The sequence below is a fragment of the Danio aesculapii genome, chromosome 21 (genome assembly GCF_903798145.1).
Source record: "Danio aesculapii chromosome 21, fDanAes4.1, whole genome shotgun sequence".
Lineage (NCBI taxonomy): Eukaryota > Metazoa > Chordata > Actinopteri > Cypriniformes > Danionidae > Danio > Danio aesculapii.
In genome coordinates this window covers 13,103,762-13,130,048 of record NC_079455.1, presented here as the reverse complement: position 1 = coordinate 13,130,048, position 26,287 = coordinate 13,103,762, and the positions used below count along the sequence as shown (strand labels likewise).

Here is a 26,287-nt window from a genome sequence, read left to right as displayed (position 1 = left end):
CTGACATGGTCTCATCAAGAAAAGTAATTAAAGATGAGTTCTTCAGATATTCACCCGTAGTTTGACGTGTGTCCGTCTGCGAAGCCATTTCTCTCTGGGACTGGATGGAGAGATGGGAATAGCGTCCGAACAATCAGCCTCTCCGGCTTTCAGACAGTCACACCGCATTACCTGATAAGAAAAGCCAATGAAAATGATCAAATTCAATCTAAAGACTTTGTTTAAATTAATAATAAAATGTAGGAAAGACTACATTCAAAACATTTTATTTTTAGTTTAAATGAACAATTAACAATTACATTTTTTTGCTAAGAGTTTGTCCAAACTGAAGTTCTATTTACAGATTTAAATGAAATATTGTGTGTAATGAATACTTGAACAATGAGATTTTTCCCCTGTGCACCTACTGTTTCTTTAAGAGTTTGAGCTGACTGACAAACAAAAAAACGTCCATTTATTGTTTACATTTTCAATTTCTTTTATAGTGTACATTTGTTGTGTTCACAAGCAAGTGTAATTCTTGATAACATGCTATTGAATCTGCTCCCATGAGTCTGTGTCCTTGCCAGCAAAGCATTATTCAACATACTCTGAACACACTAGCCTTTCATTAGCATTTCATCGTACCTTTTGACCGGATCAATGCACTTCTTCATGTTTCCAAATATAGTCACCGGATGACGCATTTTAGCATAGTCTGTGCTGTTTGGCCTTCTTTTTTCTGCTGTTTGTTCAGAAGGCAGCTCTTTGTTTGACTCAGCGTCTCAGTAGAGCTCTCTAACAGACTACACGAGTGACTCACTATCAGTTCACGTGAATCTTATCCAAGAAGGTATAAAATATCTGCAGAAAGCTGCTTATTAGCTTTGCCGTTCGCCTCAATGGAAGTTGCCTGGCTTTTTCAGCTGTAAGTGTGTGATTTCATTTCTGCCTTATTTGCTCATGGTGATTCAGTTCAGCTTTTAAAAAATACAGAGGAATGTTTTGAGCCAATAATGTGCAGTACAAATGTCATGCCACTAATTACTGGCATATGTACAGTAATGAATAAGCGGCTATTTGTAATGAACACACTTGTAATTAAAATATGTAATATAATATAATATAATATAATATAATATAATATAATATAATATAATATAATATAATATAATATAATATAATATAATATAATATAATATAATATAAAATCAATCAAATAATTAATGTCATTCATTCATTTTCCTTTGGCTTGGTCTCTACTTCAGACTATTCCAGCATTTGTTTTACGCAACAGATGCCCTTCCACCCGGCACTCAAACCAGCGACCTTCCTGCTGTAAAGCAACAATGCTAACCACTGAGCCAAGATGACGCCTAATGTAATATGTAATTTATATTCATTAATAAAATATAAATATATAAGGTAACACAGAATTAATGTTAATGTTTTTTACTAAAATGAACTAAATAATATGAATAATCTTGTAAAGCATTTATTAATATAGTTCAGCTTTAATGCATTATGAAAATACAAAGTTGTGCTAGTAACATTAGTTATTGCAAAGTGAGGTAATATGAAATAACATGAAGTAATATCATATAACTTAAATAGCATTAACTGATGCAAAGTTGAATAAATTCTGTAATAACTGTATTACTAATTGTTCTTAGTAAATACATTAACTAACATTAACTAATGGACCATTATTTTAAAGTGTTTGCATATGCAATTTTTATAAATAATATAAAACATTTTATATGTTATAAATTAATATAACTATAAAAATGAAAAGGGTATTACAAAATACAAAAAAACGTAACATTTATTTTTCCTAATGTGGCCTGTTAAAAACAAGGTTTCTATGTATGTAAAGTATCTTGTGTCAAATTAATGTGACAAGGATTTTGACATCTGATTTTATATATATATATATATATATATATATATATATATATATATATATATATATATATATATATATATATATATATATATATATATATTAATACTTTTGCAAGTGTTTTGACACCACTTTTGTTTACAATTCAGTTTGATTCATTTAAACAGCTAATGATTAATCTCTGAATGAACACAATGAACTCTTTGCAAAAGTTTCTCACACCAAAACATATAAGAGAAACAGATTAGGTGTATAGCTTTTAATATATACACTCATCAGCCACTTTATTAGGCACACCTGTCCAACTGCTCATAAATGCAAATTTTTAATCAGCCAATCACATGGCAGCAACTTAATGCATTTAGGCATGTACACATGGTCAAGATGATCTGCTGCAGTTCAAACGATGCATCAGGATGGGGAAGAAAGGGGATTTAAGTGACTTTGAACATGGCATGGCTGTTGGTGTCAGACGAGCTGGTCTGAGTATTTCAGAAACTGCTGATCTACTGGGATTTTCATGCACAACTATCTCTAGGGTTTACAGAGAATGGTCAGAAAAGAGAAAATATCCAGTGAGCGGCAGTTCTGTGGGCGCAAATGCCTTGTTGATGCCAGAGGTCAGAGGAGAATGGGCAGACTGGTTTGAGCTGATGGAAAGACAACAGTAACTCAAATAAGGTCTCGATTTCTGCTGCGACATTCGGATGGTAGGGTCAGAATTTGGCACTTTCAACATGAAAGCATGGATCCATCCTGCCTTGTATTAACGGTTCAGGCTGGTGGTGGTGTAATGGTGTGGGGGATATTTTCATGCCACACTTTGGGCCCATAAGTACCAATCGAGCTTTGTGTCACAGTGTACGCATCTCAATTCAACAGAGCACCTTTGGGATGCGGTGGAACAGGAGATTCGCATCATGGATGTGCAGCCGACAAATCTGCAGCAACTGTGTGATGCTATCACGTTAATATGGACCAAAATCTCTGAGGAATATTTCCAGTACCTTGTTGAATATATGCCACGAAGGACTAAGGCAGTGCTGTTGCCAGAGTTTCTGAAAAGCAAAAGGGAGTCCAATGGGGTACTAGTAAGTTGTACCTAATAATGTGACCGGTGAGTGTATATATACTGTATGTTGATTTTCATAAAATATTTGTCATTTATTTATAATATTATTTTAGAAAATAACACATGGCATACATGGCCGTTTGAATAGGCATGAATTGAGGAATCTGCTTTTTTGGTCACAGATTGTGTAGTTACAGCATACAGTAACTGGGTCGTGCCAAACAGACTAAGCAGACCTTGAATCCTTGTTCTGGGCTCTTCAGTGTGATCAAGAGCTCTGATCCACTGTGCATTAGACTCCCTTGAGCTGAAAACATTTGAAAAGCTGACCTTCACATTTCAAGAATCAAGCTATGAAAATCCCATCCTACTGTGTATTGTCAGTCTGACACTTTTGCTGCATTCATTTACTGACTCCATTCAGATCTGAGGAAGCCATTGAGCCTACAATATCTACTCAGACAACCAGAGAGGAAGAGATGTGTTTTATGCCAATATTTCCCCATCCATGAGAGTGTACTGATTGATTTATTTGCAGGTCCCCACTAGCAAGGCTATAGCTGATGTTAAAGGTACCAGGAACAACAGCACATCCATTACTCAGATACCCATCAGTGTTACTGGCTGATCTGAAGCACATAAATGGAAGATTTGACTACTTTTTGTCACACTGAAACCAACTCCTGCTTTCAAGTCATTCTATCTATTTTCTTAATAAGCGATTAAGTGATCTTAAAGGAACACTCCTCTTTAAAAGGCCCCTGTTACAAGACTCCTAGAGTTAAACAGTTGAGTTTTACCATTTCTGAATCCATTCAGCCAATCTCTGGGTCTGGGGGGAAAACTTTTATCTTAGCATAAATTATTGAATCAGATTAGCCCAGTAGTATCTTGCTCAAAAAAAAAAAATCTAAGGAGTTTTAATCTTTTTCTATTTAAAGCTTAAGTATTCTGTAGTTGCAGAAATTGGTTACAGAAAATGAAAAGTTGCCATTTTCTAATCTGATATGGCTACAAACTATACTCTCATTCTCAGTCATTAACAATCAAGGAACTTTACCATGTTACCATTAACTAGCTGGGGACTATTTTCAGATGCTGTGTAGTATCATATATCCTTACAGAATGCATACACTACCTGACAAAAGTCTTGTCACCTATCCAAGTTTTAGGAACAGCCAATAATAACGTGACTTCTAGTTGATCATTTGCTATCCGAGGTGGCTTATATAAAAGGCAAAGGCCTCTAGATTACGCTTATTTTACCAAAATAATATATGATTATGTCTTGACTTTTAGTTATTTAATTATGACAGTAAGGTCTGACTTTGCTTAGATAAAAGTCTTGTCACTTAACAGAAATAACATACAGTATAGAATATAAAGTCATGTAGCAATGGAAAAATAATTAATATTGTGTGACTGCCATGAGCTTGGAGGACTGCATCCATACATCTCTGCAATGACTCAAATAATTTAATAATAAAGTCAATTAATATGGCAAAGAAAGTGTTCTTGCTGGACTCCCAGAGTTCATCAAGATCCTTTGGATTCATCTTTAATGCCTCCTCCTTAATCTTACCCAAGACATGCTCAATAATGTTCATGTCTGGTGACTGGGCTGGCCAATCCTGGAGCACCTTGACCTTCTTTGCTTTCAGGAACTTTGATGTGGAGGCTGAAGTCTGAGAAGGAGTGCTATCCTGCTGAAGAATTTGCCCTCTCCTGTGGTTTGTAATGTAATGGGCAGAACAGATGTCTTGATACCTCAGGCTGTTGATGTTGCCATCCCATCTCCAGATCTCTCGAATGCCCCCATACTGAATGTAACCCCAAACCATCATTTTCCTTCACCAAACTTGACTGAATTCTGTGAGAATCTTGGGTCCATGTGGGTTCCAATGTGCAGTTCAACAGATGATTAATCGTCAAGTTATTATTTGTTGCTCTTACAACTGGGATCGATGACAAGACTTTTTGTCAGGAGTGTATAATATCATTAGTATTATTGTTTTAGTTGGTGTGATCCTCCTTGGTGTGAATGGGCATTTATAAGTTTGGAACAGTATAAAGTGCAGTAAATGATGACAGAATTTTAATTCTGATGTAGCCTTTAGGCCTGGCTCACACTGTGCAACTTTTAATAATCCTTAACAATTGTAGCATGTCAGACTGTAAGAACATGATCCCAATGTCACATCTTAAGACTGTAAGACAAGCAAATCACATCGAAAAGGACACAAAGAATGATGCCTTCAAGTCAAGTCAGAAAATTGAATGTATCACAAAGTTGTAATTACAAGTCAAAATTCAAAAGTTTCAAATTGTTATATTTCTTAAAGAATTGCGTATCAGAGCTTTGGATGACTTGGAGGAATCAATGGATGCAATGTCTGTCAGGAAACAACAACAAAAGCATTTTGAATGTGACAAGTTTGTAATTAATGCATGCATTAATTACAGAATTAATTCAATTATTATTTAATTCATTAAACAATTAATATGTGTATATATGATTAGCTAAAAGTTAGCTTTAAGAATTATTGAAGTTTTTTTAAAACACAAAACACACCTGTTAACAAACCCTGCTGTATTTTATTGTAATCTATCATAAGAAGGTGCAGATGAAAGTGACTTTTCATTATGACTTATGACATTTCATTTCATAAGAACTTCCCTGGATGGCTGGACTTATCCAAAATTTGACATCATCCATCCATGACACATTCAGTGGCCCATGAACAAAGACCCACGCTTATTAATGAACAACCTGTAGTATTAATTTTGTTTGCAAAATGCCATGATAATTAAATTACCGGTAGATATTTCAATATTTTCCCAAAGTGGTTTGAAGTTAAGCTAATTGCATCAAAAGGTTCGGGCACTCGTATTGGTTCTTGGTTTGACAATTGTTTTAATAGAAGTTACACTGCAGCAAAGTGCTTTAAATATTCTGACAATGACAACATTTCATTGTAAGGGAAATTTGATCACAGTAGCCATTAAATCGGCTGTCTGTAAGCATTTCAAACCAAGCATCACACAGATTTTAGCCTAGTATTATAAGAAATTTAGGATTTCCTAAATTAGTCTCAGACAAATTAATCATGGCCAAAATTGTACAGTTTGAGCAGAGCATAAGAGCATCTGTTCTTACCTGTCTAAGAATAAAAGCCACAGCATCTGTGGACTCCCAGTATGAAGCGTGAAACAGGTGAGGCAGTGCTATTGTAGGAAATGTGGTGAGCACATCTGGACAATACAGCACATAATCTAACCTCTTCAACCCCCACCACCTACTGCATACTGAGAGAGAAAGAGAAGATTTATGTTACACATCACTGAAACACACACACATCTCCGTATCCGTCAAAGACTCTGACTTCCATTTGGAAATGAATAAAATATAGGAAGAGCCTGAAAGCAGCAGTTTCAAGGACATCTGGTGCTCTGGAGACTTACCTTGTGAGATGCTAACAGGTTCGCTCGGGGAAGTTCCGGTGCCCTCAGAGCCGAGAGGAACAGCTCGATCACTGCCTCTGCGTGACACACTTCCTCCACAACACTGATCCGCTGCTCCGTCTGCAGATACACCACCCTCTGACACATGTCTGAGCACCGTGTCCACTTTGAGGAGAAAGAAATAAAAGAAAACTTATTTCTACAAATGTGAGAAAGGAAATAAATAAATAAACAGTTCAAATATCAATTGAAAATAAGAAGAAAAGGAAAAACTGCATATGACATTGAAAAAGTTACAGAATATTATATTATTTATTGTTAAGGGAGATCTTGTAGCTTAAAAAACTACAAAAAAAGCATTCTAAACTTGCAGTCATTCACAAACAACACAAAACTGAGGAAGCTAAAGACCTAAGCTGCGTCTCAAATGGCACACTATACACTATGCACTCATGCACTATGTACTTATGCACTTACACACTCAACAGCATAGTATATGTATGTAGTGTTGTCCCAAATGGCACACTAATGTTTTTTACTAAGCGGAAATTGAAACCGTTTCTCTGATGACATTTGACGGTTGCCAAATCAGTGAAATAAATCACCAAACTATCAAATAATACCTGCCATAGTATAACCGCATTCACCATCGGGAGGCGCTATAATCACTGACTTAGGAGAATTTAGCTTTCACAATCCAAAATAAATAAAGTTATCCAACATGTGCGCCCGATAGCTCCGCCGTGGGCAAACCTGCGGTCGTTGAGTGCGTAAAGTGTCCATCATGTCACACTTAATTTTACCGGCAGAATGAGTGCATCATCCGGGTAATTAAAGTGCTCATTATTTTTAGAGTTTTCAGTGTGAATGCACTACTTGCACTATTTATACTACAAAATGGCGTAGAATAGTGCATAAGTATGCGATTTGGGACGCAGCTCTACAGTATATAGAGGATAATGAGAAACTTAACAAGAAACAGGTGCACAACATAATCTGTAACTATGGAAACAAACTAATGGATCATAGGAAACAAGAAAGAAAACTATTTAATGCAGATGACCAACAATGATTTATTTGCAATAGGTTTTGTGTCACTGCAGACACTAAGTGGCTAAGCAGCTTAGTAGCCCAAGGCCGCCAGGGGGCCCCCAAGAGTATATTAATATAAATTTTATTTTATATATATTTCATCAATGGATAATGGTGATTATACAAAATGCATTGTTCAATACAAAAAAATGCAATATTATGTTAATGTGGACTATTGTATTTGGCTCTACCAGCAAATAAAATACATTAAAGGCTGGTTTAAACTGCTCCGTCGAGTGATCGGTGTAACCCACAGTGCATGCCTTGCACGTAGCCGTGCATTTCAAGAGTTCAGATGCAAAAGCCGCTAAACGCCATATCCACCAAAAATGAGCTAGTGGAACTATAACGTCTGCCTGACTTCAAAAGGTCGAACTGGCAGCAAAAAGAGGATGAGAATCATCTGAAAAGAATAATTCTCGCCTTCCTCTCCATCCTTTCTCTATAAATATGTGTTAATTGGTTCTGAGGCCTGCCAATTATTTTAGCTGATCCTTGAGCTTACCATGCACATACCAGGCAGGTAAATGAAAGGGTAAAACACTTTTGACAATGGATTTATAGTTTCAAAATGTGTTTACTAAGACCATGACCACTAAGCTGTCTGGGAAGATAGTCATTGAGAGCATCTTTTAAAAATATACTCTGTATTATCACAGAATATAGAATACTCGACATAGATCACTCGTATAGATTTGAATGGGGAAATGTGAAACGGTCAATATGGTGAATAAAGCCCCACCTATTAGTGCATAAGCCAATCATCAATTGCTATAGGCTGACATTTCTCCAGGGGAGAAGCTCGGACCCAACGTGTGCTTTTATGATTTTTTACAAACCCACTGGAATCGCAGTGAATACTTGCTTCACAGACATAAAAATATTTTCAAATAAAGCTTGGAAATTGTACTTTTAAATAAACTAACTACACTTGAAATTAAAAGTGGTTTATTGGTTTTGTAATCTGTATGAAACAAACACGAGTTTAGGTCCCTCCTGTCAAACGCACATCATATGACAGCAACTCCTGTCATAATACGCAAACGCATTAAGGGTGTGTCAGAATCAACTTTTGCTATTTTAAGGATGGAAAAATCCTTACGGCGCATGGTCTAGCAGGGTTGAGCTTATTCTCTTAATGAGTTATAGGTGTGTTTTGAAAAATAAACCAATCAGAGTCTCATCTCCCATTCCCTTTAAGGGTCAGTTGCGTAGTGCCATGGTGCATTTGCTATTTACATGGCGGACTTTGTAAGTGGAAAAACTGAGCGCTTCACTAGCAATAAAACAGTTAAACAGAGCTTCTACAGCGTGAGAATGGGAGATGAGCCTCCTCATTATTTTCTTTCACTCTCGTGGATAGGGAAACGTGGTGTACTCACAGACATCTATTAGCCTATACATAATTATTTTCATTTATTAAGCACAAAGATTTGTTTAAAAACTATTGCTAAATTCTGTTCTAATTTCCAGCAAACGAATAAATTAACAATAATAACGAAGTGTGGTCAAAAAAGTTATATCCAAATACACATGCTATGACCCATATGGTCTAAAACCTGACAGATGGGCAAATCTAAGCTTGTTTTTAATAAAACAAATATAAATATGCATATAATAAATAATACTGCTAGTAATGATAACATTATACAAAAGCAAATTGTTATGAATAAACTGAAAAAGCCCCCCGAGATGAAGAAGGCATAAAAGTATGGTTTTTATATTTATGTAGGCAAGAAAATAATTTTTTTGTAATATTTTAATCCTTTATATTTATATCCTTATTATATCCTATATATATCCTTAATATTTTAATTATTTTTCATTTGTACAGATATTTGTGTATTGCTGTACACCTTGTGTGTTTTAAGCAATGTGTAAGCGAGGCGCATAACTAACGTGCTCTGCGCTGGACTATAGACCAGCTTTGATCTGGTCTATTAAACAATCTACTTAAGTTCTTCAAAATAGCAACGCGCCAGCAATGTGCCTCAACACGCCTCCTTTTTTAGACCAGAATGCCTATGGGCACACATATGAGCGCAAATGCATTTGCTATTTAAACAGCGTGTTGCAAAATGTCAAAACGACTCTTGCGCCGAGCTGAAACTAGCAAACAACAATTTCGTCATGCCTTGCGCCGCATTGGGCCGGGTGTATGATGGGGCCCATAGAGTCACTGTCATTTCTGGAGGAGATTCGCCATCAAGACCAAGTTGTGAATTACTTCAGAAGACAGCGCGATCAGACGAGCATTATCCAGAGGATGATAATGTGTAACACATTCATAAATTAAGTTGGTGTTGTGATCTTGTCACATTCGAGTGTGCATGTGCATTAGCTTGGGCATCCTGAAAAAAATGCTGATTTTGTTTGATTCAAACGTTTAGAAATTAAACTTATGAGACGGTTGTTTTTCAATTTTGTCGGTTATTTCAAATATGTAATGTAATTGTAAGTTTGGCAAACAGTTTTGGAGAATTTGATGTTTCCCCATTCAGACAGAAAGATGGCCACTGAGTGAAATGACTTGCCTTAAAGGGACTTTGGTGTTATCCAGAAACTCAACTGCAAATCAAAAAATGAACCAAGATACTTACAATATTTCACAATTTCAACTTGTTGACTCGCAAGTGAAACTGACTCACTTATTATACTGCACTTATCACTCATAATTAGCTTTTTGGACTTGACAACGATAATCTATAGTTGACTGGAGCAACACCAAGATTTGAGAGCCCTAATGTGGGTCAAGTAGACTGAATTGCTCAATATTTTCCTGTTTTTTTTTTTCAACAGACCAACTAAGGCCATGGTAAGTTAAAAATGATAAATTCATTGGTAAAATAAAAAAGCATGACAGCGGATAGAACACTACAGTATGTGGGCAACCATTGCTTACAGTAAAAACATCAGACATCACCCCTTTTACACAGACACTTTGTGAACAGCAAGAAAGAAAATTCCTGGTCTAGTTCAAAAAACTAGTCCTTGATTGATGTCGAGATCCAATAACCTTTTCAAAACAATGTGGTTTTTTTTAATTAAAAGCTGAACTTAAGTCAACAAATATAATCCTAACATACATTAACTACATTAAGAAGAGTCTTTGGCTTACACTGACTGCATTTCAAAGACAATGAGGACAAGGAGGATCAAAATGCAGTTTAAGCAGAACATATTTATTATTTTGTTTAAAGTCTGCATAAAGCAGAAGTTGCTGTGACTTTTATTTTAGTATGTTGATGTACTTCCAACTGAGACTGATTATTGAATAGAGAGCAAAAGATTCTTTTTGTACATGCCCCATAGAAAACTAATGGTAAGAGATGCTTACCAGCAGACACACAACATCATAATGCTTTAATATTAGGTTAGATTTCGGTCACCAGAGTTTAAGCACAATGTTATTTTGACGTCCAATAAGGATAACATTTTGTTGATTTTAGGTTATGATGTGACCTAAATCCAACACTGAACCAATATCTTAAACCAACATCATATTGATGTCAAATACTGACGTTTATTCATCAGTTATGTCAACCAACATCCAACATCTGATAGATGTCATACTGGTGCCATCAACACAATGTCAAGCTGTAACATCATTAGACATTGATATTTTGTTATTTTTAGGCTGCGTTGAGAAGTGAACAAAATGCAATGTCTGTCCGACATTGGACATCGGCATCCGCCTGATGTTGGTTCAACCCAATTTTCATTTCCAAACAAAATGCAACATCCTACAGTCAGTGCTTAACTTGAGCCAGATCTTGCCGGATCCCGTTCCGAGTCGAGTTTTCTGTTCCGGTATATATTTGAACTGATCCAGCATTAACATTGCATGGTTGTAAGGATAACTAAGTCTCTCCATAATATTAAACCCTGAGAACTGTTATGGGATTCCACATGAAAATCCCATCCTGATCCCCCTCTCAGCCCTGGACTTTACCTTCTCCACCAGAGCAACTCACTGACATTCCACACAGAATGTCAAAGTTTTCAATATGGTGTATCTTGTGGCTCTATATTCATGTTTGGTATCATTTTAAATGTCTCTGAGTGATTGGTAAAGTGGTCGCAATTTCACTGTAATAATTTACTTGTATATGCTGATCTAGGCTTCAACTTTGATAAGATCTTTGCCAGATGCTCCACTCCAGGGAAAATGGTCTTCACATCAGCTCATGACCAGACAAGGGTCTTTGTGAAGCTTTTATTGTCTTGAATTTATGATGGTTTGTTGTGATTTGAGTATTTAAGGGAAAGGTGCAGAAGTGTCTGTGGGATCCTGTAGCCATGATACCCTGTTGCAGTGTGTGAGTCTCTGAGCTCTGCATTAAGGCTTATACAGTATGCTGCAATGTACTTCTACACAGTCAGGTATTGATCTCTAACTCTTAAATGTATCTTTGGGTAATTGATGTTGTACATTTCTGAATCGGCTTATTTTGTTTAATTATGTGAATTGGCATGGAAATCTTTACCTGACAAATAAATGTAAAATTCTTGTTTAACTCTAATATCTCCTGAAATCATTTAAATCTAGTAGATTGTTTAGGTTGATGTTTCCGCAGACTATGACCAGGATTGCTGATACACTCAGGTTCAATGGATGGAGCATAGGCACAGCATTAGAGACCTGTTGATTTCTGACAATCACTGACTTAGTATGATATAATCTAGTGGCTAAATCAAACTTTCTTCATGTATGAGCAAGCATGGGGCAGCTTAATATTCCTTAAAGGAAATTAGTTTACAATTAAATCCTCTATCTAAGAACCAAAACTGGAGAGGTTGTGTCCGTGAGCAGATGTAACTGGCCAGCATACTGACTCTAAGCAACTTCGGGTAAACGATGAACCATTAACTGAAAATAAGGATTTATTAGGTTAATCGATCTAAATGAGACCAAATCACAACTAATAAGGTGATCAGCTTAAATTGGTTGAATCTAAATTTAAATTATTATAAATTGGAGTCAGATTAAATGAAATATTTCTTTTCATATGTGCTAAAAAGGCTTACATGCATTTAACCTTCACCCATGCTGTTAGTTTAGTCATAGGACTAATAGATGGACCCTTACATGGTGAATACCTGCATGTGTGTGTGTGTGTGAGAGAGAGAGAATGTGAATGAGTCGGAGTGAAAAACAGCAAGTAAAGCTGTGTGGATGGTTAGGGTGTGAAAGGTAGTCACTTTTGACCAATCAGCTATAACGTTTACAATCACTCTCATTGGTTGGTGATATTGTTTCGCACGCAGTGAGCAACGAAAATAAATAATGGCATAGTAGCCTACCTAGATAATATTTGTATTTTTAAAATGCAAGAGGCATTCAAGCATATAATGAGTCTGATCAAAAGAGATCTTAAGAAGATGAAACTGCGCCCATGGATCAGGATAGCAAGAAACAGAAGCAAAGCAATCTCAAGTCAGCTAGAAAACATGATGGAGGTAATTGTGGGCTCTTCTTGAAGATTAGACTGAGTGAGTCATTTTCCCTAGGCATAACTGAATAGTTATGTTTTGTACGATTTGTGTTTGTAGCTACATGTTTGTTTGTTTATTTTTTTCCCATGGTTGACCCATAATGTTATAATTCACAAAATAATTTAAGAATTTTGATGCTTTTTTAGCTGTAACTGCTTTGTACAGCCTGATCTCACTAGAAAACGTAAGTATTTTACGTTTTGTCAGTTTAGTAGCTAACTCGTACGAAAAAGTACGATTTTGAAAAGAAGGCGTGGCACCCAATCCCATCTCTAAACCCAGCCATCATTGGGTGATGAGCAATTTGTACTAAATAGCATGAATTACATCATACGAATTGATACAAATTAGCCACTAAATCAAAAAGTTACGAATTGCCGTGAGATTGTGTTGGCTTTGTAACATCATGTTCCGGGAAAACTGAAATTGTGTGACAGACGTCGATCACAGTAACTTTTATTTCCTGGTTTTGTCCTGGATACTATAAATTTACAAATTAAGCACTGCCCACGTCCTTGGAGTAACGTCTACCCGACGTCATGTTGATGTCCTGTGCCTGCTGGGATGTTTGAGAATATTGTGGCTGAAGCCATCAAACTGACATCAACAGTAAAGCATCGCCACTCCATATGCAAAAGCAGATGTTCAGACTTAGATTGAAGATTACTTTTTCAGTGAATGAACTTACTGATTAATTGTTCACCTAAAGAATAACAATGTATTATAAATTTGATTCCACAGAGACTTTAACAATTAACTGCCATATTGAGCCTTTCCACGTAGGGCATCTTATTGATGCTTAAAAACCTGAAAACATTCTCCAAATTCTTGTGGAGCATTTAAAAAGTTCTGCTTGCATCCACGAATGAACGTTAAATCAGGCTCTGTGAAGCAAAGCTGCATTTTCATGGCACTTAAATGTATAATAATGGTGTGAAAGGATTTAATTTGATTTCTTGGCAAGCCCAGCAGCTGCGCCATGGGTGTTTGCTCTCTCCTGACATTCAGAAACAGGCTCTGCATTAAAACCCTGTGTTCAGCTGCCTGACCTCAGCTTCAGAGAATAATAGGACTAATTTAAGCACATTTTCTGATGCTGAATACTGAATACCACAAAATACTGACAATCTTAAAGAGCTCTGGTAGGGCATGGCATTAACAATGGCAAGGTCGTAAGTTCAATTTTAGATTACTGATAAAATGTATGCTTTAAGTGCTCTGCAAGTAACTTAAAGTAAGGATGCTAAAAGTTTAAACTGATCAATATCGCTTTGTTCAGTGTGTAAAAAGGCTAAAAATAAAATGTCTTTGTCTAATGCTGTGCACTAGAAAGTGTTTCAGAAGTTCAGAAAACTGCATAGAAATCCGAGACCACACATGAACTCTTAGATTTGAGAAAAAGTTAGAAATTGAGGTTAGTGTCATCCAGATGTTTCAAGGACATTCATTTTCCAGATAGAAGAAAGAAGGTTTAAAAGTGCAACATTCCCCAGTGTAAAACCCACTTAATGTGTAATATATATTCATAAGGTATCTGAATAAAGCAGAAGGCAACAATTTCCAGTTTTTAGTCCATTAGAAGGCATGCATAATTCAACTAGTGAAAAAGACATACTATAACAGATCGTTTGTAAGGACAGTACAAAATACCAAATCACATCATTTTATTAATGTAATCATTTTAATGTCCTTTTTATGAAATGACCAAGACTTAAAATCTGACAGTTAAATAATTCATTTTAGATTAAAGAATGGCTGTAATTATTTCTTGAACACTGCAAGAGTAAAGGATTTTAACTGAAATTATGAAATAAAGAGAAACTAAAATAGCTAAATTTAAAAATCATTTTTTAAGTTGATTTATTTTGAACTCATATTTCTTTTTCAAAAGTACAAATAAGATTTGATAAAGTGTAAAATTAGCTTTTTGTATTGTCAGTTATTAAATAAATCACATAAACGATAAATTATCACAGAACTTTCAATGTTTCCACATCAAAATGTTATTATTTCACAAAACTTCAAGTAGTTCATTCATTTTCTTTTCAGCTTAGTCCCTTTATTAATCTGGGGTCACCACAGCAGAATGAACCGCCAACTTATCCAGCACGTTTTAACACAGCGGATGCCCTTCCAGCTGCAACCCATATCTGGGAAACATCCACACACACACTCATTCACACTTAGCCTACCCAATTCACCTATACCACATGTCTTTGGACTGTGGGGGAAACCGGAGCACCAGGAGGAAACCCACACGAACACAGGGAGAACACGCAAACTCCACACAGAAACGCCAACTGACCCAGCCGAGGCTCAAACCAGCTACCTTCTTGCTGTGAGGCGACAGCACTACCTACTGCGCCACCTCAAGTAGTTTGTAACACAGGATATTCTTTAGGAGCACATTTCCATGAAATATTTACCTTCCATCTTCCTCACATTGTTTCACTTTAAAAATAAATTAAAATAAAACAAAATAAAATAAAATAAATGCAATTAAATAAAATTAAACTGTTGAACTTGAACTCAAATTTGCTATCTGTAAAGAGCAATGCTCCACCTACTTTAATCAGATTAATCTGATCTGGATCTTGTTGAGTTCTGATCGTATTATGTAATGCATTATGTAGGATTATCTCAACATGTATGCACTGTTTTATGCTATATGGGCTTGTTTGAAGCCAAAACAGCTGCTCTATTAGAAAAAAAACTCATATTTATCATCCTTTGTATTGTAAAAGAACAGCTCAATAATAGTTTAGATTGTAAGTAGATGTAGATGTAAATTACCAAGGTTCTGTCTCTTCAAACATTCTTCTTGCTGCTCATTTACTTGTTTATGTCAGTACATGAACAATATATATATATATAGACTATACAGCCTTGAATTAAGTTATAATAAATCAAAGCACACTGCGTTCTTTATTCATTTATTCATTCATTTTCTTTTCGGCTTAGTCCCTTTATTAATCAGGGGTTGCCACATCCAACTACACACAGCAATGCCAACCGACCCAGCTGAGATCCGAACCAGGGACCTTCTTGCTGTGAGGCGATAGTGCTACCCATTGCGCCACCGCTTTCTTTATATGCATGTTTAAAAATATCCACATTGTGAGCACAAAATGAAGTAGATAGCAAACAAAATCCCCAAGAAACACACGGGTGATAGCTGGAGAAAATGGAGCATGACCACTTAACATAATCAATATTGGACAAGGACCTGAAGGAAGCACAGGGGAACGTAATCATAGAGAAACAGAATAGGTGTATACTGCGCTAATTAGCAATCAAGGAGACTGGGAAACTAAACAAGCAAATGGGAACATAGAGAATAAAAGCAAAACACACTGGCTGCTTTGTTTACAGGGACTCTTCTCCAATCAGTCTGAGGGAAATCATTCTGTTTGTTTCTTTTAAACACAGTGCGTACGTGAACACTAAAAGTTATTGGTGAAGAGAATTTTGATTTGATCCTCTAAAATAGGCAATGTGTACAAACGTAGTGCTTTTTCAGTATTACTCTTCCCAATCCTCATGTTTTTTCCTTTGTTTTTGAAAGCATATTTCATATTTAAAGTCCATATTATCAAGTTGTAAAACTGCACCACAAACAAAAACAATGCAGTCTATTCTGGGTAATGGGTCATATGCCATTTCAGTAGTTTGCCATCATTGCACATTCTAGATTCAGTTTTGTATCTGATTAAATGTGTTCATGTAACACTTTATTTTGATGCTCCATTTGAGTATTAGTAGTCTGTCTGCTTAATATCTGTTGATACTGCTCCTTCAACAGACATTTAACTGACTATAAAAAAACTTAGCAAGTACATGTCAACTTACACTAACCCTATCCCTAACCCCACCCTAACAGTCTACTTATAATCTAATGAGAATTAGTTGGCATGTACATGCAATGTAACTTAATTTAACAAACAGACCAACAAAATAAAGTGTAACCAAATAATACCTTAGTAGTGTCACCTTTTGATTACTTTTCTACATTTCTAATGATTGTGTTCAGTTGATAATGTTTTCCAAATATTTATATCTGGCTGCAGATTAACCTTATTGTAGAGCTAAACACAGATCACTGTCAGACTTTTAAAATGTTTAAGAAAAACTATAAGTATATGAAGTACGGTTGATATAATCTTTTTGTATGTCTTTTTTTTTACTTAAAGTCACTCTGAAGTTTTTGATACAAAAAAATAATAATAATCATAAAACTAAGGCACTCGAAAAGAAATTGAACATTTTTCTAAGAAAGCTATTTTTTTAATTTTCACTGACCTTTCATGTGCCTTAGACTTATGATTTTGTTGTTTATCTTTATGAATCCCTCATCCAAAGAGCACTAACACATCAATTACCCCATAGCACTTTTTTGTTTGTTTGTTTGGTTCTGGATTTACATTCCAAGAAATAGTTTTATAGCTTAACACACAAAAAAAAATATTTCTACAGCAGTTCTAGTAGATGAGGTGTTACTTAGCACTGCTATGTTTGTCTTTGGCTCGCAATCTTATGAACTAATTCAAGTTCCATATATTGGAAATGGTTCTTTAGTGGTTTGTTAAGGTGGTTAAGGTGGTTAAGGTATAGTTTAAAGATACAGATGCTGTTTAGCACTTAATGTGATTTCCTTATGATTACGAGCCAATTAACCTCTATTAGTGCTATTTAGAACCATTTTTTAGAGAATGATAATGTTCAAATCAAATAACATGCTATGATTGCTATGACAGCATCGAGCAATTCCATGTTAAAACATTAATCTTGAAAAAAAAAAGCATATACAGTTGAAATCGGAATTATTAAACCCCCTTTGAATTTTTTTTCTTTTTTAAATATTTTCCAAATTATGTTTAGCAGAGCAAGGACATTTTTACAGTATGTCTGATAATATTTTTTTTTCTGGAGAAAGTCTTATTTGTTTTAGTTCAGCTAGAATAAAAACAGTTTTACATTTTTTATGAACCATTTTAAGGTCAAAATTATTAGCCCCTTTAAGCTATTTTTTTCGATAGTCTACAGAACAAACCATCATTACACAATAACTTGCCTAATTACCCTAACCTGCCTAGTTAACCTAATTAACATTGTTAAGCATTTAAATGTCACTTTAAGCTGTATAGAAGTGTCTTGATAAATATCTAGTAAAATATTATTTACTGTCATCATGACAAAGATAAAAGAAGTCAGTTATTAAAACTATTATGTTTAGAAATGTGTTGGAAAAAAAATCTTATTTCCATTAAACAAAAATTGGGAAAAAATAAACAAGGGGGGGGGGGGGGGGGGGGGGGGGTGGGGGCTAATAAATCAGGGGGGGGCTAATAATTCTGACTTTAACTGTATATAATCCCAATCAGCAAATAAAACAGTAATTGGATAAGCATGTGTCCTTTTCTGTGTCCTAATCTCCTGAAGCATTTGTGGTATTTTAGAAAAGTCAATGCATTTTGAAAAATAAATCAATCAAATCTGTATTTTTGTGTCTACATGCCTCAGATTCCACAATGTCGATTGCTTCAATGTCAACACTACCTTAATAGTCAACAAATACACTACTGGTCAAAAGTTTGGGATCAGTTTTTTTTCATGTATTTTTTAAAGAAATTATTCTGTTCATCTGGGTTCAATGTAAAAAAAATATATATATATTGATTGTTAAATATTTCTTAAAATGTTGAATAACTGATTTCTTATTGTATAGTTTCAAATTAAAAGATTACTCCAGTCATTATTGTTTTTATAACTATTACCTTTAATAATAATAATAATAATAATAATAATAATAATGATAATATTAATAATAATAACAATAATAATAATACCAACAACAATAATGGGTGACGTGGTGGCGCAGTGGGTAGCTCAATCGCCTCACAGCAAGAAGGTCGCTGGTTCGAGCCCTGGCTGGGTCAGTTGGCATTTCTGAGTGGAGTTTGCATGTTCTCCCTGTGTTCGCGTGGGTTTCCTCTGGGTGCTCCGGTTTCCGCCACAAGTCCAAAGACGTAGTACAGGTGAATTACGTATGCTAAAATTTACCATAGTGTATGTGTGTGAATGAGAGTGTATGGAGGTTTCCCAGTGATGGGTTGTGGCTGAAGGGGCATCCGCTGTGTAAAAACATATGCTGGATAAGTTGGTGGTTCATTCGGCTGTGGCAACTCCAGATTAATAAAGGGACTGAGCCAAAAAGAAAATTAATAATAATAATAATAAATATTATATTGATTTCTGAAGGATCGAGTGACTATGAAGACTAGAGTAATGAAGCTGAAAATCCATCATTAAAATCACTGGAATAAATTATTTAATTAAATTATAAATTACTTTTGACCAGTTATTTTATAGTGCAATAATATTTCACAATTTTTCCATTAGTACTGTATTTTTGATTAGCAGGCTTGGTTGGCTTGAAAAAACAAAACATTCAAATAGTAACTAGTAACTCTCCAACACCATTTTTGAAAACATTTTACAGACGTATTACGGTAGGATGCGAGCTCTTACCAATGAGAGTGGAACGTCCATCCCCCAGAGGGCAGCGCTGGTACCGAGGAACAGGAAAAGGAGGCAACTGGGTGAGAACTGGGTGCAATAATGGCTCCAGGCGTGAGGCAGAGGGGTCCGATGGATAAAACAGATTAAAAATCTGCGAACAAGCCGGCCGGAGCTGAGCCACTAATAGAGAGGGAGGACAGAACAGAGTAATCATCTATCAGGAAATTACTCTAATAAAAACACTATAAATCACATGGTCAACTTGAATAATACTTTTAAATTAACAATTAATCTGTGTATGTGTGTGAGAAAGAAGCCGATTTGTACCATCGACGCCAGGGACCACCGTTCTCCTCATCGCCAGCACCAGTCCCAGTGGGCATCCCAGCAGAAAGCAGTCTGACACTTCAAACTCAAAGCAGCCTGGACTGAGAGCCTGCCTGGAGCCACACTGATCGTCCTGAGACAGACTGTGAGACAGCATGCATGGAAAGCCAGTTATCTTCATTAATTATTAACTCTTAATTAATAATTCATCACAATTAATGCTTTTTATATCACGCTGATGTCATCTAAGAGGTCCTTTGTGCCCCCATGACAAATCTGTTAAGACTTAAGAACCAAGCAGGATCTTCATCCTCGATACGCTCTATTTAAATCATCTAATTCAGGGCTATTTCTGTAAAATACTGAATTTCTTTGTATACCTTAAAGTCAGCTGAATGAATTTAATTGCCCCAACTTTTACACTAATGAATTTTGGTTAAAGGTGGCATACAATGAAAATCTGGATATACCTAGGCATAACTGAATAATAAGTGTTTAGTGGAAGGTAATGGTGGCATACTCTGTGCCTCAAACACCATTGTTTTACTAGGGTAAAATAGGCCAATCCAAACAAAACACCAACTGTTACTATCCACACAAAATCACTATTATGCATTTGATTGTGTACAACAATGAAGTTTCCCCCCTTATTTTTAAGTTTATCTAAGCTTGTATTGTGTTTACTCTGTATGTGGGACTCTTATGGCTCGTTTCCACTGACTGGTATGGTACGGTTCGGTTTGGTACGGGTCACCTTTATCAGGCTTGCGTTTCCACTAACAAGGGTACCCTTTTGGTGGGCGTGGTGTATGACAGAAAGTTTCAGTCGACGTCATTCTCGCTCGAGGAAATGTCTACAATAAAGCTGTAGGGGTCGTTCACATATCATATGAAAAGCACTTCTCACAAAACAGATGCTTTACACACATAAATACTTGTGTAGAAATGTTTATTACTAACTTTTCAATGAACATGAGTTGATTATAACTGCAGATCAATGACGACAGTGTGCGAAACAGCCTACTGTAACGTCTGTAATTATATTAAATAACTAAATAAATGAACATATAAAAACACATTCAGACCCTTACAGTCTCTGATATGTTACCAACTACAGAAAAACTACATATAGCAGACATTTCGTTCATATTTAGGTTAAAAACAACACAATATATAGCCAACACTCAGTGAAAACCTCTCATCTGTGATCTTCAGCAGCACATGCAGCCTCTGTTAGAGAGTAATTCCGTCATTCCTAGTACATATTAGTCCAAAAGGAGAAGATAATAGTTAAACATGGCATTTTGTTCATGTTTGCTGAAAAATAATGTGCTCCTTTTTTCCAGGCTTCTCCTTTGTTTCTTCATGCTTCACTCTCGCGTTTGTCAGTGTCTGACATGATCGGGTTTCAAAAGCACGTCGATAATCAAGCACATGTTATTATCATCAGCTCAAGAAGTTTGTTATTTCAGATATAATGTTAGACTCGCACGAGCGCTAGCAAGAAAGTGAAACCGCTCGCGCCTCTGACTGGCTCGTAAAAAACTACGGGGCACAGGGTAAATCTGCTCTTCTTCTTGGCTTTGTGGCTGTTCACCAAGATGACGACAAGGTTTGTTTGAGCCCAGATCGACCATGGCTCGTTATTATATGTATTTATAATTCCGCTACAATCTCTCGCTGTGTATTTCAAACATGGCGGGTTTTTTGTTTTCATTCTGGCTTGTTGCGTAAGCGAATGACCTATCTCTGTAAACCAACAGCGTTCAGCTGCGCGTATGGCTCCGCCTTTTGGTACCGTTTCTTGTGTTTGGACCCCTTTGAAAGGGTGCTGAAAAAGTGGTACGGTACAGTTCGGTTTGGTACACTTTTTGGCAGTGGAAACGGCCATAAAAGCATACCAAACCGAACCAAACCGTACCGTATCACTCAGTGGAAACGGGCCATTATTTTGAAAACTGGTTAGACTGTAGGGAGGAGTAAGCAGGTTTATGAATTAGGCAGCCATGCATGACCACAGAGCATCTGAGCTGTTCATAATGCAAAATGCGGAACTTTATTTGATTTTCTCCTAATATTAACAATATTGTAGATTATCAAAATCACTCAATCCACGCGATTAGTTTGGGCTCCTCCATCCGGATGATGTCATGTAATTTGCTATGCTCTCCACACGTAGTAAAACCATAGAGCGAAACAGACGGCAAAATGGGAAAATGTAAGTTTGCCTGCTCCTGGTTGGAAAAAGACGAGTTTAAACAGTGGCTGAGGCCTGTCGCTGAAAACAACCACAAGTTCTGTTGCATGGTTGTGCTCCATTGATTTATTTAACTACAACTGTTTATTACTAACTGTTAATTGAGTTAAAGATTTGATACTGATTAGGATTTGAAGTGGCGATGAGGTTTTAAAATATTCTGAGAATGTCTTTAAAAAGTCTTAAAAAGGTATTGAAACTATCTTTATAATTCCTGCATATACCCTGTATTTTGAGGGACTAAAATAGACCGCACAATTGACCAACTGAAAGTTCAACGGAGAGTGTGTTAGTTAGGCACCTGTATGGGTCCAAGCTTACACATTGCTTAATACACACAGGATGTACAGCAATACACATATATCTTTCTCTATGAAAAAAATTATGGATTAAAATGTTACAATAATTATTAATTTCTACATAAATATAACAACCCCTACCTCCATGTCTTCTATATTTCGGGGGGCTTTTTCAGTTTATTTATGACAATTTGCATTTGTATAATGTTATTATAGTTCTGTTAATTGATTTTAAAAAATAAACTAATTAAGTCACACATTTTTTGCAATTAATCGCAATAAAAACACTGAAACTTGGCTATTCAAATGTAAAAATAATGTAAACTCAAGACAAAGAAACTATTTAAATTCAAAATATGATTGTTTATTTTTGTTCAACTTGTGACACAGATTTCTTTTTGTAAACAATAGACCCGCAATAAACCATCAAGATCCTCAAACTGTTGGCTTGACAGCCATATTTATTACAGAAATAAAACACAGGCATGTAAATGCCCATTGAATTTCAAAACAATCAATGACATTAACAAACAAAATGATTTCCGTGTTGGATTCTAAGTGGACTGCAAAAAATTGAAGCTCTGGAGGAAACGCTGGATAGCCTGGTGATGCGATGTTATTTGTTTTACTGAAACTTTCCTTCTAAAAGTGCTTCCTTAGTTTTATCCATATTTCTTTGCACATTGAACACACGTCGGCCACAACAGGAAATAAAAAAAACTGCAACTACGTTAATTGCGTTAATTTTTTTACGCGTTAAATATTTCAAATCACATGCGTTAGCACGCTAATTTTGACAACACTAGTTGTTGTTGTTATTATTATTATTATTATTATTATTATTATTATTATTATTATTAATATTATTATATTATCATATGCATATTTATGTTTGTTTTAATTTTTATTTATTTATTTTTTTTCTACCTGTTGGGTTTTGGACCATATGGGCATAGGATAGGTCGTGTGTTTGGATATAACTCAGTTTTTTGACCACACTTTGTTATTATTGTTCATTTATTTGTTTGCTGGAAATTAGAACAGAATTTAGAAATAGTTTTGAAACAGATCTTTGCACTTAAACGAAATTAATTATGATGGCTAATAGAATTATTCAGTGGAGTGTACATCGTTTCCATACTCCGCGAAAGTAAAGGAGTAAAGTAAAGGGTAAAAGTGAAGAGAAAGAAAAAGTAAAGCGACCCAATGGAGGAGGCTCGTTCTTTATCCTTACGCTGCAGAACGTTTGTTTAACCGTTTTCACGCTAGTGAAGTGTTCAGTTTTTCCACTTACAAAGTCCGCCATGTAAATAGCAAATGTGCCATGGCGTGACACAACTGACTCTTAAAGGGAATGGGAGAAAGTGAGATGAGACTCTGATTGGTTTAATGCATGTTATGGTCAAAACACATCCATAACTCATTAAGAGAATAAGCACAACCCTGTTAGACCATGCACCGGGACACAGAGCATATTTTTCCATCCTTAAAATAGTAAAAGTGAATTCACACATGCCCTTCATGCTTTTGTGCCATGAGCTTTAGACTTTGCGCCTAGATCATTAAAATAGAGAGAAAGAGAGAGAGAGAGAGAGAGAGAGAGAGAGCTTCAGGCACTGACATGAGTAGACCTCATTAATATTCATAACCCTTCCAAATAAGGTAAAACAGAACTTTCCACCATAGGGGTAAATGAAATGTTGTAAATGGGCTTATAAAACAGTTTCTGGGGTATTTTTGCACTTAGCTCAGCCACATACTTGCTATGTAGATATAATTTAACATTTTGTTTCAGTGCATTCTATAGCACCTTTAATGATTTCTATTTCAGCACAAGTTATCTGTAAACTGAGTGAATAACATTTGCCAAGCATGCTTTGATTCCTACTTATTTACATCATGCTGTAGAACATTTTATGATCTGAAGCAAATATCAAATGTCACTGACTGTTTACTTGTGTTTATTTATGGTTCTTTTTTTTTTTTTTTTTTCCACTTTTAAATAAATGAATATGGCTGTTTACTTTAAGGATGTGTTTCTATAAAAATGTGCATGATACATTTGACACCAGGCATTTGAAATATTTATACTACCTTAATAATGTGATGTTACTTTTTCATCATGACTGTGCTGATTTCCCACTGCAATAAATTACATAACGTTCTGCAGAATGATTCAAATCAACCTTGGTTAAAAGGACTAGTGGCATATTTTCAGACACGGTTTCTAGTTCATTATAAAAAAAGGGGAGTGGGTGGATGGTTCATTCCTTTTTCATTATCCTCATGAACTTAGTGTCTAGGGGCGACGCAGTAGCGCAGTAGGTAGAGCTGTTGCCTCACAGCAAGAAGGTTGTTGGTTCGAGCCTTGGCTGGGTCAGTTGGTGTTCTGTGTGGAGTTTGCATGTTCTCCCTGCGTTCACGTGGGTTTCTTCCAGGTGCTCCGGTTTCCGCCACAGTCCAAAGACATGCGGTACAGGTGAATTGGGTAGGCTAAATTGTCCGTAGTGAATGAGTGTGTGTGGATGTTTCCCAGAGATGGGTTGCAGCTGGAAGGGCATCCGCTGCGTAAAAACTTGCTGGATAAGTTGGCGGTTCATTCCGCTGTGGCGACCCCAGATTAATAAAGGGACTAAGCCGAAAAGTAAACGAATGAATGAACTAATTTCTAAAAGATGTCTAAAGATATAAGTGAATTTTACATAAGTCACTTTTTAAAGAATATTACATATATAGCAAGAAGTAAACTGATTCTGAAACACAGGTAAACCATAAGCTAATTGCCAATAAACATGAAATTATAAAAAATATATATTTGCATATATAATTATAATTACATTACATATAATTGCATAAAATTTGCTAATTTCCTGTTAGAAGTTAGTAATTCACCTGCTGTGAACCCATGTTCTCCAGCTTATTTATTGAAATGATTTATAGATCATCCATGTTTAATTGCAGACACAAGCTGGGCATAGTCTGCTTCTCTTCCTAAGGCAGAGGTTTTCAAACTTTTCAGCCTGTGACCCCCAAAATAACAATGCCAGTGACTTGCGACCCCCAATATTCTCTGAGGTAGTTATAAATACATAAGCCTTGCACAACATCGCACACATACCAATAGGCCCAAGTCTTTTCATCGTTTAATTTTGGAGAACACCACTTGGATCTGTATTTTTTTTAATGTGAGTGGTGTAAAGGTGTAAGAAAGTTTAACCTGATGCCATAAAATCGATGTGCTGCATCTGGTGCTATTGCTGTGTCTTTAATCTGACATAATCACCATAGGGCTCGCAAAAAAGTCTAAGACTGGTGGCTTTTATTTGCATGTTGTTTTTTAATGTTTATTATTGACATGTTAACAATGTTACAATTAAACTACTATTTTGTTCTTCCATAGGCTATGGATAACATATAGTTATTCTAATAGTTTCATAAAATTAAATTCACTTTTGGAAATCAACAAGCAACCCCTCTTCATTGCCCTTCACTTTGCTAACTACTGTCTTAAAGGAACGAGTGATAACTCTTCTACAAAATAACAACACAAGTCAGTAAAGCAATGAACCTGCTGATGAAAACCTCTCGCTGACCGCTGGCCACATCTGCATCACACGAGTCGCTCTGCTTACGGATGAGCGGATGCCGGATTCCAGACAGTACATCACACGGGGTCGACACATCAATGTTGCTCTTGCTCAGGCGTTTGCTGCCTCGGAGTGTGGGGCTCAGAGAGTTCACCACACCTGGCTTCTCCTGCAACCGAAAACAGAAATCTATGTTTATCCTCTTTAACAACTTTGTCATCTTGCATCCTTGATACTTTGTTTGAATGTTTGAAGTTTACACAATTCAAACTGCTTTCTTATTACTAAATTATG

General features: G+C 35.9%; 1 protein-coding gene across 1 annotated transcript in view; it reads right to left on the bottom strand.

The window, feature by feature from the left end:
* The window catches only part of plrdgb (PITP-less RdgB-like protein), a 170,719-nt gene that overhangs the window by 24,898 nt on the left and 119,534 nt on the right, over positions 1 to 26,287 (bottom strand). Inside the window, exons 8-13 of the mRNA XM_056446846.1 lie at positions 25,975 to 26,162; positions 19,851 to 19,993; positions 19,533 to 19,703; positions 6,417 to 6,581; positions 6,112 to 6,260; positions 55 to 171 (exon numbers count right to left, since the gene is read on the bottom strand). Coding sequence (XP_056302821.1) covers positions 55 to 171; positions 6,112 to 6,260; positions 6,417 to 6,581; positions 19,533 to 19,703; positions 19,851 to 19,993; positions 25,975 to 26,162 — 933 coding nt within the window. The remainder of the gene's footprint in view (positions 1 to 54; positions 172 to 6,111; positions 6,261 to 6,416; positions 6,582 to 19,532; positions 19,704 to 19,850; positions 19,994 to 25,974; positions 26,163 to 26,287) is intronic.